The sequence below is a fragment of the Pseudophryne corroboree genome, chromosome 1, assembly GCF_028390025.1.
Source record: "Pseudophryne corroboree isolate aPseCor3 chromosome 1, aPseCor3.hap2, whole genome shotgun sequence".
NCBI classification, from domain to species: domain Eukaryota; kingdom Metazoa; phylum Chordata; class Amphibia; order Anura; family Myobatrachidae; genus Pseudophryne; species Pseudophryne corroboree.
The window spans coordinates 210,760,876-210,775,382 of record NC_086444.1 but is presented as its reverse complement, the minus strand read 5'-3'; the positions used below and the strand labels follow the sequence as shown (position 1 = coordinate 210,775,382).

Sequence of the window (14,507 nt, the reverse complement as noted above, 5' to 3'; positions counted from 1 at the left end):
TGCTAATTTCAAAGAAGTTATTGGCATTATATCCTTTCCCGCCAGAGGTTAGGGCGCGCTGGGAAACACCCCCTAGGGTGGATAAGGCGCTCACACGCTTATCAAAACAAGTGGCGTTACCGTCTCCTGAAACGGCCGCCCTCAAGGATCCAGCAGATAGGAGCCTGGAAACTACCCTGAAAAGTATATACACTCATACTGGTGTTATACTGCGACCAGCCATCGCCTCTGCATGGATGTGCAGTGCTGGGGTGGTTTGGTCGGATTCCCTGACTGAAAATATTGATACCCTGGATAGGGACAGTATTTTACTGACTATAGAGCATTTAAAGGATGCATTTCTATATATGCGAGATGCACAGAGGGATATTTGCACTCTGGCATCGAGAGTAAGTGCGATGTCCATATCTGCCAGAAGAAGTTTATGGACGCGACAATGGTCAGGTGATGCGGATTCCAAACGGCATATGGAAGTATTGCCGTATAAGGGGGAGGAATTATTTGGGGTCGGTCTATCGGATTTGGTGGCCACGGCAACAGCCGGGAAATCCACCTTTTTACCTCAGGTCCCCTCCCAACAGAAAAAGACACCGTCTTTTCAGCCGCAGTCCTTTCGTTCCTATAGGAACAAGCGGGCGAAAGGACAGTCATATTTGCCCCGAGGCAAAGGAAAGGGTAAGAGAGTGCACCAAGCAGCTTCTTCCCAGGAGCAGAAGCCCCCCCCGGCTTCTGCAAAGCCCTCAGCATGACGTTGGGGCTTTACAAGCGGACTCAGGGGCGGTGGGGGGTCGACTCAAGAATTTCAGCGCACAGTGGGCTCACTCACAGGTGGACCCCTGGATCCTGCAGATAATATCTCAGGGTTACAGGTTGGAATTCGAGAAGTCTCCCCCTCGCCGGTTCCTAAAGTCTGCTTTGCCAACGTCTCCCTCAGACAGGGCGACGGTATTGGAAGCCATTCACAAGCTGTATTCTCAGCAGGTGATAGTCAAGGTACCCCTCCTACAACAGGGAAAGGGGTATTATTCCACACTATTTGTGGTACCGAAGCCGGACGGCTCGGTAAGACCTATTCTAAATCTGAAATCTTTGAACCTGTACATACAAAAATTCAAGTTCAAGATGGAGTCACTCAGAGCAGTGATAGCGAATCTGGAAGAAGGGGACTTTATGGTGTCCCTGGACATCAAGGATGCTTACCTGCATGTCCCAATTTGCCCTTCACATCAAGGGTACCTCAGGTTCGTGGTGCAAAACTGTCATTATCAGTTTCAGACGCTGCCGTTTGGATTGTCCACGGCACCTCGGGTCTTTACCAAGGTAATGGCCGGAATGATGTTTCTTCTACGAAGAAAAGGCGTATTAATTATCCCTTACTTGGACGATCTCCTGATAAGGGCAAGGTCCAGGGAACAGCTGGGGGACGTAGTAGCACTAACCCAAATAGTGCTGCAACAGCACGGGTGGATTCTGAATTTTCCAAAATCTCAATTGACCCCGACGACACGTCTGCTGTTCCTGGGAATGATTCTGGACACGGTTCAGAAAAAGGTGTTTCTTCCGGAGGAGAAAGCCAAGGAGTTATCCGAACTTGTCAGGAACCTCCTAAAACCAGGGAAAGTGTCTGTGCATCAATGCACAAGAGTCCTGGGAAAGATGGTGGCTTCTTACGAAGCGATTCCATTCGGCAGATTCCACGCACGAACTTTTCAGTGGGATCTGCTGGACAAATGGTCCGGATCACATCTGCAGATGCATCAGCGGATAACCTTATCGCCACGGACAAGGGTGTCTCTGCTGTGGTGGTTGCAGAGTGCTCATCTGTTAGAGGGCCGCAGATTCGGCATACAGGACTGGGTCCTGGTGACCACGGATGCCAGTCTGAGAGGCTGGGGAGCGGTCACACAGGGAAGAAACTTCCAGGGAGTATGGTCAAACCTGGAGATGTCTCTTCACATAAATATACTGGAGCTAAGAGCGATTTACAATGCTCTAAGCCTGGCAAAACCCCTGCTTCAGGGTCAGCCGGTGTTGATCCAGTCGGACAACATCACGGCAGTCGCCCACGTAAACAGACAGGGCGGCACAAGAAGCAGGAGAGCAATGGCAGAAGCTGCAAGGATTCTTCGCTGGGCGGAAGATCATGTGATAGCACTGTCAGCAGTGTTCATTCCGGGAGTGGACAACTGGGAAGCAGACTTCCTCAGCAGACACGATCTACACCCGGGAGAGTGGGGACTTCATCCAGAAGTCTTCCACATGATTGTGAACCGTTGGGAAAAACCAAAGGTGGACATGATGGCGTCTCGCCTCAACAAAAAACTGGACAGGTATTGCGCCAGGTCAAGAGACCCTCAGGCAATAGCTGTGGACGCTCTGGTAACGCCGGGGGTGTTCCAGTCAGTGTATGTGTTTCCTCCTCTGCCTCTCATACCAAAAGTACTGAGAATTATACGGCAAAGGGGAGTAAGAACGATACTCGTGGCTCCGGATTGGCCAAGACGAACTTGGTACCCGGAACTTCAGGAGATGCTCACGGAAGATCCGTGGCCTCTACCTCTAAGACGGGACCTGCTTCAACAGGGACCGTGTCTATTCCAAGACTTACCGCGGCTGCGTTTGACGGCATGGCGGTTGAACGCCGAATTCTAAGGGAAAAAGGCATTCCGGAAGAGGTCATTCCTACACTGGTAAAAGCCAGGAAGGAGGTGACTGCACAACATTATCACCGCATTTGGAGAAAATATGTTGCGTGGTGTGAGGCCAGGAAGGCCCCCACGGAGGAATTTCAATTGGGTCGATTCCTACATTTCCTGCAAACAGGATTGTCTATGGGCCTCAAGTTGGGGTCCATTAAGGTTCAAATTTCGGCCCTGTCGATTTTCTTCCAGAAAGAATTGGCTTCAGTTCCTGAAGTCCAGACTTTTGTAAAAGGAGTACTACATATACAGCCCCCGGTTGTGCCCTCAGTAGCTCCGTGGGACCTTAATGTAGTTTTGGATTTTCTCAAATCCCATTGGTTTGAGCCACTCAAATCGGCGGATTTGAAATATCTTACATGGAAAGTAACCATGCTACTGGCCCTGGCTTCAGCCAGGAGAGTGTCAGAATTGGCGGCTTTATCGTATAAAAGCCCATATCTGATTTTCCATTCGGACAGGGCAGAACTGCGGACGCGTCCTCATTTTCTGCCTAAGGTGGTGTCAGCGTTTCACCTGAACCAGCCTATTGTGGTGCCTGCGGCTACTAGCGATTTGGAGGATTCCAAGTTGCTGGACGTTGTCAGGGCATTGAAAATATATATTTCAAGGACGGCTGGAGTCAGAAAATCTGACTCGCTGTTTATACTGTATGCACCCAACAAGCTGGGTGCTCCTGCTTCTAAGCAGACGATTGCTCGTTGGATTTGTAGCACAATTCAACTTGCTCATTCTGTGGCAGGCCTGCCACAGCCTAAATCTGTCAAGGCCCATTCCACAAGGAAGGTGGGCTCATCCTGGGCGGCTGCCCGAGGGGTCTCGGCATTACAACTCTGCCGAGCAGCTACGTGGTCGGGGGAGAACACGTTTGTAAAATTCTACAAATTTGATACCCTGGCTAAAGAGGACCCGGAGTTCTCTCATTCGGTGCTGCAGAGTCATCCGCACTCTCCCGCCCGTTTGGGAGCTTTGGTATAATCCCCATGGTCCTGACGGAGTCCCCAGCATCCACTAGGACGTTAGAGAAAATAAGATTTTACTTACCGATAAATCTATTTCTCGTAGTCCGTAGTGGATGCTGGGCGCCCATCCCAAGTGCGGATTGTCTGCAATACTTGTACATAGTTATTGTTACAAAAAAATCGGGTTGTTATTGTTGTGAGCCGTCTGTTCAGAGGCTCCTACGTTGTCATACTGTTAACTGGGTTCAGATCACAAGTTGTACGGTGTGATTGGTGTGGCTGGTATGAGTCTTACCCGGGATTCAAAATCCTTCCTTATTGTGTACGCTCGTCCGGGCACAGTATCCTAACTGAGGCTTGGAGGAGGGTCATAGGGGGAGGAGCCAGTGCACACCACCTGATCCTAAAGCTTTATTTTTGTGCCCTGTCTCCTGCGGAGCCGCTAATCCCCATGGTCCTGACGGAGTCCCCAGCATCCACTACGGACTACGAGAAATAGATTTATCGGTAAGTAAAATCTTATTTTACCATCCCAGTGGACCTGGAGGGGGAATATAATAGTGTGCCGAGCGCAGCGAGCGGATGCGGTACACTTATATGGTGTCCATGTCGACCTATGTCGACATACACACACAAAAACCAATGAAAAATGCTGTCGGCATTTTGACCTGTCGGAAATTTTGACCTGTCGGCATTTTGACCGTCTGTCAATTGCTGTCGGGTTTTCGACTGTCGGGATTTTGATTGGAGGTATTTCATACTGATCCCCTGTAGAGGGCATTGAGGTAAATGATGAAGGGAAAGAAAACATAGGAGTGAAGGGGCTGAATGATGAAATGCAGGCAAGTAAGAGGATGATGGGGCAAAAATCCTTTCACTGTAACTCGCTAATAGGACGAGACCATGTTGCAGTCCCCTCTGACACAAGAGCACCCTCCGAGTGCCGTGGCTCAGCCTGACAGTCAGGAAACTCTGCTTCAGTGTTTTGGAGGAACATTTGAAATATAATTTAGACACATTTATTTTTCTTTGCTTTTATCCCATTAGGATGGATATTGTTTTTTAGCAAATGCTTTCATTGTAGATTGGGTTATGGGAACTTCAGCAATAAGTGAGCTCCTGTGCCAAGGACGTATCTGTTTTCATGTGAATGGCTTGCTCTTCACTTCCTATTTAGCTTCAGCGCAAAATGATGTTTAGAATAAACCAATTTCAGCCGTAGGCTGTTCACTTACCTGCTACATTTACCAAAGCCAGCATTCCTATAAGATCTACTCTGCTTTTACTTTAGCAGGTAAAACTTTACCAATTCTCCTACTGACTGGCAGTTCTGTGCGATATATCATCTTGTCTGTGCCAGTTTCAATGTCCCTCAAATATAGTATAACACATAAGACTGTACAGTCTTATGTTTAAATTGAATAATAATCCAAATAAAATCAGTCTATTACAATAAAAAAAACAAAAAACGTTGGCTATTTTGCAGTGGGTGATTTACTTTACAGGTGTTAGTAAATGTAGTTTTCCAAGATGTATGTATGAAGCAAAGATAATTGTAAACCAAAATATTTGTCGCATAACGTCCCCTAACCATAGACTAAGACTGTTATGCTGGGTACACACTAGACGATGCGTTCCATGAGCCATATCGTCACTGTTTCCCCTTGACATCCCAGGCAAACGAGGTAGTGCATGCACACTGTACGATATCGCTAACGATATCGTTCAGTGACGTCATCCTGTCTCCGTCCTGTACATGCATAGTCAACGACCTAGTCAAAATTGACCTGCATGTACAGACGACAGAAGACATTGTTAACGATATTGTGCGTACACACATGAAGATATTACAAACGATATCACTCCAAAGGGTGAAAATTAGCGATATTGTTTAAAATATCGCCTGGTGTGTACCCAGCTTTAGTAAAATAACATCAGGATGTCTCTAAGGTGAGCTATGGGCCTAGTTAAGAGATGTACGCCAACCTGATAGTTTACATACATACTGTATCCGTTGTTTGTTGAACTGTGCTCATGTGCAGATCAGGTCCTGCGTCGTCTGACGTAGTGTGGCTGCAGACGTTATGCGAGTAGAGGTCTGCAGCCATCTGGTGGAGGTGTAGTGATGGGTAATGTTTTACAAAACGGGGGCATGTCAGCCCTATTTTATAGGAATGACAAGGCCAGGGTCTGCATTTTACAACGCAGTTCCACTGGCCCCAGCAATGTGAAAACACTCCTGAGGAACCTGAGGGTTACTCAGATGACCAATGTTCACACAAATGATCCGATGCTGCGTTTCAGATGCAGCTTCGGATCACAGAAGCATGCCGCCTTCTACTACAGGCACCTCCTGCTGCTTTGGCATATTGTTGCAATACAGTCTATGACTAAATCAGGCCCCGTATGCACCATAGAGGTTACATTACTGTGTAATATAAAATTATATATTCGGTCATCAAATGTTTAGTCTTATTCCAAATTGACAAAATAAAAATATTTGGTTGTCTACTATATATTGATTCGTTGGGGGTTTTTTTTTTTTGTTTTTTTTTTAAGGAAAGAGTGCTCTCTAGATGTGGAGATTGCCGCTAGTGGCTATACTAAAGAAATGCAAGAGGATGATGAGCTCTTACAGCCAGCCGGCCCTGACGACGTGGAGGTAGAAGATGACACGGTCTGTAAGACACCCTCAGGAGACTCTCAGCTGGGCGCCAAATGCAGCGGGAATGACGACAACAACTTGTCAGAGGCTGTACCAGACACATTACATGAAGACTCTGGACCCATGTCTGAAACAGAAGTCAGCCGTGACAGCTGTGAGCCAAGCCTAGACATGGCAGAGTTCAATAGTGTCTTGGCAGAACTGGAGGGGAAGACTGTTGAAAACAAAGACAAGGATTATACAGAAATCCCTGTAACTGCTAGTGACGTGAGTGACAGACTGGAAAATGAAAAATCAGGTTCAGATGAGGATGTTGGAAGCCAGGAAAGTGATGAGCAGGTGGATTATGATGATGAATGTCCTCATCTAGTGGATCTTTCTGGAGCCAACAAAGAATACAGACCATTCAGGTAGGGTTATGACTAAAGCTTCTTGATGCATTATGATGACAATTTGCTATGGACATAAAACAGAACTCACTAGACCCATGCATGCTATAGCACTGGTCTTGTGCTGCCTTGTCCTTGTGTTTCTGTTAATAGTTATATTAGCAACGCTTACAGCCCTGATCATTTTTAAGTTTATCCCAAGACTGCACTCTGTCTGTGCTACACATTACACTTCTACCAACCTTCTCACTGTAATAGACTTGGGTTCAGTGTAGTGTCCTGCAGGAGGCAGGTGCGTGCTGGTGTCTAAAGCTCTAATGATCATCATAGGAGTTTCCCTACCTGGATTGAGAGATTATGCTTCTTGGCACCCCTAGGGTTAATAAGATGTACTAACATGGTGTAACATAGGCTTTAGTTGCCACTGAGATCTAAGTTCAGCTAATGCATGCTATCGTAATAAGATGTCTACATCTTTTCCAAATAACAGAAATAACCTGAATATGTTTCATATAGGGTATAGAATAGAGAAGAGTCGTGGCGCTAACCAATATGAGCTGCAACCGACTGGTCAGATAGGTAACCCCAGTGACCCAATGACAGCGTAACCAGATAGAGTTTAGACCAGAAGATATGCGCTAATTGGTGAGAAAATATGGAATGGTACTTCCCTTACAAAGCATCTGGCATGGGATTTACCGCATATTCATATCACATTGATCCATATGTGGGAGAGAAATAAACATATATAGTGTAGTACGTTTATAACAATACAAGTTTAATACAAAAACATTGATGGATACAATAACACCATAAATTGGATCCAAGTAATTTGGTAATGAATGGAAAATTACCAGAGAGCAATAAAATATAGGTTTTTAAAAGTTAGCTTAAAACTCCCGTTGACTGCTGGATAATTATAACATCACAAAGTCCTGGAGTCAAGTAAAGGTGGAGGTTTACCAGATTGGATGAAGTGAGTGCACATAAGATGTCGCCCAGGGGAGATAACGGCTCCGGAACCAATACTCCACAGTCCACAACACTTCGTCTGTCTGATAGAACTTCCCTTTGCGATTTGCTTGTCATACAGTGCCGACGCGTTTCGGGATACCTCCCTTCATCAAGGCTGCATGACAAGCACTGACTGAGATGGGCTATTTAAGGCATTAATTAGATTCACATCCGGGTCGCAGGGTCACATCCTGATATACAGAAATTCGATCTATAGCAGTAATAATGGAATCCTATAATCTCAATATTTAAGCTTTCCCTTAGATAAAATCATATAAAACCAGAGAAATACAAAAAGAACACATTAATAAGAATAAAAAAACGGGATTTCCGGAAGTGGTCATACCCTAACTTCCGGTGCGGCGTGAACAGTCCCATTCTAACTGTAATAGCAACATAGTTCCATTGTGTATATTTTCTTTGACTTTTTTCAGTCTCCATTGGTGGTAACAGTGGTTACACACATGCGCCGAGCAGTCCGATAGGGCTTCGCGGATCAACCTCGCGAACTTCCGGTAGATGGAACGCACGGTGAACCGCAAACCGGCTTCCTGTGACGCACTTCCTGTTCGCGTCTCAGAGCCGAAAAAACCTTACAGAAAAAAAGTATAACTCAGTCTAAAGTCAAAACAGCACAAATTAGGATAAAAGATAGTGGGGGATGTTCTGATATAATAACAATGATGATCAGATGCATTAAAGGATATTTTTCACAATAAAAAAATTATTGCATAAAAACAGTGATTTTATGATTTATGATGCTTAGAATTGAAAAATAGTAAAATAGTGGGGAATGCTCTGATATCACAATGATGATGAACAGATACATTAAAGGAGGTTTCTAATAATAACATTATTGCATAATGAAAGTGAATTTATGATTTATGATACTAAAAATGCATAAATAAATAGAATAAATATGAGGTGAGGAGATTGAGATGTGAAAAGAAGATGAGGAGAAAAATAGGGAAAAAGAGAGGGAGGTGTGTGTAATTGATTATGGAGGAATCTTCATAAGAACCATTTGAGTTCAAAATCGGCGTTCAAGCCGTTCGGAATAAGGCTTTTCAATTTAAAAATCCATTTCATCTCTGTTTTGGCGAGTCTTGTAGTTTCATCTCTATATCTCCATGAATTCTTGATATTTTCAATTGCCAGAAATTGTACAATGTGTTTAGTGGAGCAGTTGTGTTTCTCCTTGAAATGACTGGATAAAGGATGTGTCATGACTCCTTTCTTGATATTTCTTATATGTTCACTCAGGCGGGTTTTGAGTGCCCGACTGGTTTTACCCACATACAGCATGTGACAGCTGCACTCAATCAGGTAGATCACATTAGTGGTGTGACAGGTCATGAAATTATGCAATTTATGCGACGTTCCATTTACTGTGAATTCATCATATTTAGATTTGGTTGTTTGTACTTCCCGACAAGCTTGACATGTCCCACATCTGTAGAAGCCCTTACTTCTGATTGGGTGGTGATCTTGCGATGATAGGGCACTCTTAGTCAGTTTGTTCTTTAAGTTGGGAGCCTTGCGATATATGAATTTGGGCCTTGTTGGTATCGTGTCCTTTAATAGTGGATCTCTTTGTAGAAGGTGCCAATGTTTTTTCACTATGGATTCAATCTTTTTGTGTTGATTGAATTGAGTGATAAAGGCTAATTTGTGCCCTCCCTCTTCAGTTCCTTTTTCCATTTTTACTTTCAGAAGCTCTTTCCGATCTTTGCTCAACACTTCCTCTTTAAATTTGTCCAATCTATTTTTGTCATAACCTTTTTCTTCAAAGCCGTTTTTCATTAGATTGATCTGGTCTTCACATATGTTTTTCTTACTGCAATTCCTTCTAAGCCTGAGGAATTGGCTTTTTGGGACACTGTTAAGCCAGTTCGAATGGTGTTGACTTGATATGTCAATATAATTAGTTGCATCGGTTGGTTTCTTGTAGCACTTCGTCTCTAGTTTTCCTTCTTCAATATATATGCTGAGATCCAAAAAGTGTATTTCTTTTTGGCTTATCATACAGCTAAGAACCAGGTTAAAGTCATTGTTATTCAATGATTGGCAGTAACATTCAAGTCCTTCTTGTGTGCCTTCCCAAAAGAATATGATGTCATCTATATATCGAAACCATAGCTTTAGATTACTCTCGTAATTGGGGTTTGTTTTCACCTGTTTCTCTTCCCAGTAAGACATATAAAGGTTAGCAAAACTCGGCGCAAATTTAGTGCCCATTGCTGTGCCTATTAGTTGATTGTAGTAGGCTCCGTTGAAATAAAAATAGTTGTTTTTCAATATGAAGGTGATGCCTTGTAACAATAAATCCTTTTTGTTCTCTGTGAGATCCGTCTTGTCCAGGAAGTATTTAACTGCTTCTATCCCTTTTTCATGAGGGATGTTAGTATAAAGGGCTTCCACATCCGCCGTTATCATGAACATGTTACTGTTCCAATTGACGTTCTCGAGTTTTTGCAGTGTATCTGTTGTATCCCTAAGGTGAAATTCTGTCTTGCTGACCAGAGGTTGTAAGTGTGCGTCAATGAATTCTGATAATTTGGCAGTGAGGCTTCCGATACCTGCCACGATAGGTCTACCTGGAGGTTTTGTCACACTCTTGTGGATCTTAGGTAAGACGTAAATTGTGGGTATTGATGGTTCAGTGACATTCAGGAAATCGAATTCTTTCTTCGTTATTGTATTCTTGTCTAGATGAGATTGTAACAGTTTGGTTAAATTTGTTTTAATTTTTGTTGTTGGGTCATTTTTGAGCTTGATATATGTTCTTCCGTCGTCAAGTTGTCGGTGGATCTCGTTGATATAGTCCTCTTTATTCATGATTACAACACCTCCTCCCTTATTGCTAGGTTTGATGACAATCGTCTCATCGTCTTGTAGTTCTTTTAAGGCCAGACGCTCTTTGTGGCTTAGATTGTTTTTGATGTTTTTTATTTTTCCTATTTTTTCCAGATCGTCTAAAACTGCTTTCTGAAAGCTGTCCACCAAACTGCCTTTAAGATGTTTCGGATAAAACGTGGATTTATTCTTGAATTTATCATTTGTAGTTGTTTCGGAAGTCTCACCTTCCATTGCTTTCTTGGTGAAAAAATTTTTTATGGTTAGTTTTCTAACAAATTTTTCTACATCAAGATAGACATCGAATTGATCCATTTTATTGGTAGGGGCAAACTTAAGCCCCTTCAGAAGAAGTTTTTCTTCAGTCTTAGTAAGTGGTCTGTTGCTTAAATTGTAGATCTTTCCGTGATTGAGATCAATTGTTGGTTCTTCTCCTTGCTCCATGATGGTTACTGCCCTCTTTTCTTTGGTTTTATTTTTTTTGTGTTTGATCCCTCCTCTTTTACCCCTTTTTCTTTTAGTTAGTACTGACGATAGTTCGCTCTTCCTAAAAAAGGACTCCTTCTCATATTATTTTGGTTCATGTCGTTCGGGTGGTTGTGTGATGTTCCCCTTCCGGCATATCTCTTAGGGTAAGTGTCATAAGTGTCATAATCCTGGTAGGAATCTCTTCTATTACGCCTTCCAATATTTCTGTCAGTGCTAAAGTTTCTCTGCTGAGGCATATTTCTATACCGTTGATTTCTCCAGGTTTGGTTTGATGAATATTGGTATGGCCTTCTTCTGTAGTGTTCCATTGGTTGAATAGTGGTTCTTCTGTGATCTTCTTTCCTACTATATCTTTCTGGAGGCCGTTGTTCTCTTGATCTAAGATCCACAAGAGTGTGACAAAACCTCCAGGTAGACCTATCGTGGCAGGTATCGGAAGCCTCACTGCCAAATTATCAGAATTCATTGACGCACACTTACAACCTCTGGTCAGCAAGACAGAATTTCACCTTAGGGATACAACAGATACACTGCAAAAACTCGAGAACGTCAATTGGAACAGTAACATGTTCATGATAACGGCGGATGTGGAAGCCCTTTATACTAACATCCCTCATGAAAAAGGGATAGAAGCAGTTAAATACTTCCTGGACAAGACGGATCTCACAGAGAACAAAAAGGATTTATTGTTACAAGGCATCACCTTCATATTGAAAAACAACTATTTTTATTTCAACGGAGCCTACTACAATCAACTAATAGGCACAGCAATGGGCACTAAATTTGCGCCGAGTTTTGCTAACCTTTATATGTCTTACTGGGAAGAGAAACAGGTGAAAACAAACCCCAATTACGAGAGTAATCTAAAGCTATGGTTTCGATATATAGATGACATCATATTCTTTTGGGAAGGCACACAAGAAGGACTTGAATGTTACTGCCAATCATTGAATAACAATGACTTTAACCTGGTTCTTAGCTGTATGATAAGCCAAAAAGAAATACACTTTTTGGATCTCAGCATATATATTGAAGAAGGAAAACTAGAGACGAAGTGCTACAAGAAACCAACCGATGCAACTAATTATATTGACATATCAAGTCAACACCATTCGAACTGGCTTAACAGTGTCCCAAAAAGCCAATTCCTCAGGCTTAGAAGGAATTGCAGTAAGAAAAACATATGTGAAGACCAGATCAATCTAATGAAAAACGGCTTTGAAGAAAAAGGTTATGACAAAAATAGATTGGACAAATTTAAAGAGGAAGTGTTGAGCAAAGATCGGAAAGAGCTTCTGAAAGTAAAAATGGAAAAAGGAACTGAAGAGGGAGGGCACAAATTAGCCTTTATCACTCAATTCAATCAACAACACAAAAAGATTGAATCCATAGTGAAAAAACATTGGCACCTTCTACAAAGAGATCCACTATTAAAGGACACGATACCAACAAGGCCCAAATTCATATATCGCAAGGCTCCCAACTTAAAGAACAAACTGACTAAGAGTGCCCTATCATCGCAAGATCACCACCCAATCAGAAGTAAGGGCTTCTACAGATGTGGGACATGTCAAGCTTGTCGGGAAGTACAAACAACCAAATCTAAATATGATGAATTCACAGTAAATGGAACGTTGCATAAATTGCATAATTTCATGACCTGTCACACCACTAATGTGATCTACCTGATTGAGTGCAGCTGTCACATGCTGTATGTGGGTAAAACCAGTCGGGCACTCAAAACCCGCCTGAGTGAACATATAAGAAATATCAAGAAAGGAGTCATGACACATCCTTTATCCAGTCATTTCAAGGAGAAACACAACTGCTCCACTAAACACATTGTACAATTTCTGGCAATTGAAAATATCAAGAATTCATGGAGATATAGAGATGAAACTACAAGACTCGCCAAAACAGAGATGAAATGGATTTTTAAATTGAAAAGCCTTATTCCGAACGGCTTGAACGCCGATTTTGAACTCAAATGGTTCTTATGAAGATTCCTCCATAATCAATTACACACACCTCCCTCTCTTTTTCCCTATTTTTCTCCTCATCTTCTTTTCACATCTCAATCTCCTCACCTCATATTTATTCTATTTATTTATGCATTTTTAGTATCATAAATCATAAATTCACTTTCATTATGCAATAATGTTATTATTAGAAACCTCCTTTAATGTATCTGTTCATCATCATTGTGATATCAGAGCATTCCCCACTATTTTACTATTTTTCAATTCTAAGCATCATAAATCATAAAATCACTGTTTTTATGCAATAATTTTTTTATTGTGAAAAATATCCTTTAATGCATCTGATCATCATTGTTATTATATCAGAACATCCCCCACTATCTTTTATCCTAATTTGTGCTGTTTTGACTTTAGACTGAGTTATACTTTTTTTCTGTAAGGTTTTTTCGGCTCTGAGACGCGAACAGGAAGTGCGTCACAGGAAGCCGGTTTGCGGTTCACCGTGCGTTCCATCTACCGGAAGTTCGCGAGGTTGATCCGCGAAGCCCTATCGGACTGCTCGGCGCATGTGTGTAACCACTGTTACCACCAATGGAGACTGAAAAAAGTCAAAGAAAATATACACAATGGAACTATGTTGCTATTACAGTTAGAATGGGACTGTTCACGCCGCACCGGAAGTTAGGGTATGACCACTTCCGGAAATCCCGTTTTTTTATTCTTATTAATGTGTTCTTTTTGTATTTCTCTGGTTTTATATGATTTTATCTAAGGGAAAGCTTAAATATTGAGATTATAGGATTCCATTATTACTGCTATAGATCGAATTTCTGTATATCAGGATGTGACCCTGCGACCCGGATGTGAATCTAATTAATGCCTTAAATAGCCCATCTCAGTCAGTGCTTGTCATGCAGCCTTGATGAAGGGAGGTATCCCGAAACGCGTCGGCACTGTATGACAAGCAAATCGCAAAGGGAAGTTCTATCAGACAGACGAAGTGTTGTGGACTGTGGAGTATTGGTTCCGGAGCCGTTATCTCCCCTGGGCGACATCTTATGTGCACTCACTTCATCCAATCTGGTAAACCTCCACCTTTACTTGACTCCAGGACTTTGTGATGTTATAATTATCCAGCAGTCAACGGGAGTTTTAAGCTAACTTTTAAAAACCTATATTTTATTGCTCTCTGGTAATTTTCCATTCATTACCAAATTACTTGGATCCAATTTATGGTGTTATTGTATCCATCAATGTTTTTGTATTAAACTTGTATTGTTATAAACGTACTACACTATATATGTTTATTTCTCTCCCACATATGGATCAATGTGATATGAATATGCGGTAAATCCCATGCCAGATGCTTTGTAAGGGAAGTACCATTCCATATTTTCTCACCAATTAGCGCATATCTTCTGGTCTAAACTCTATCTGGTTATGTTTCATATAGG

At 42.3% G+C, this 14,507-nt stretch overlaps 1 protein-coding gene across 1 annotated transcript in view; it reads left to right on the top strand.

Annotated features, from left to right (window-relative positions):
• Positions 1-14,507, top strand: part of RIOK2 (RIO kinase 2) — a 143,819-nt gene that overhangs the window by 105,828 nt on the left and 23,484 nt on the right. The window contains exon 8 of the mRNA XM_063964061.1: positions 6,221-6,736. Coding sequence (XP_063820131.1) covers positions 6,221-6,736 — 516 coding nt within the window. The remainder of the gene's footprint in view (positions 1-6,220; positions 6,737-14,507) is intronic.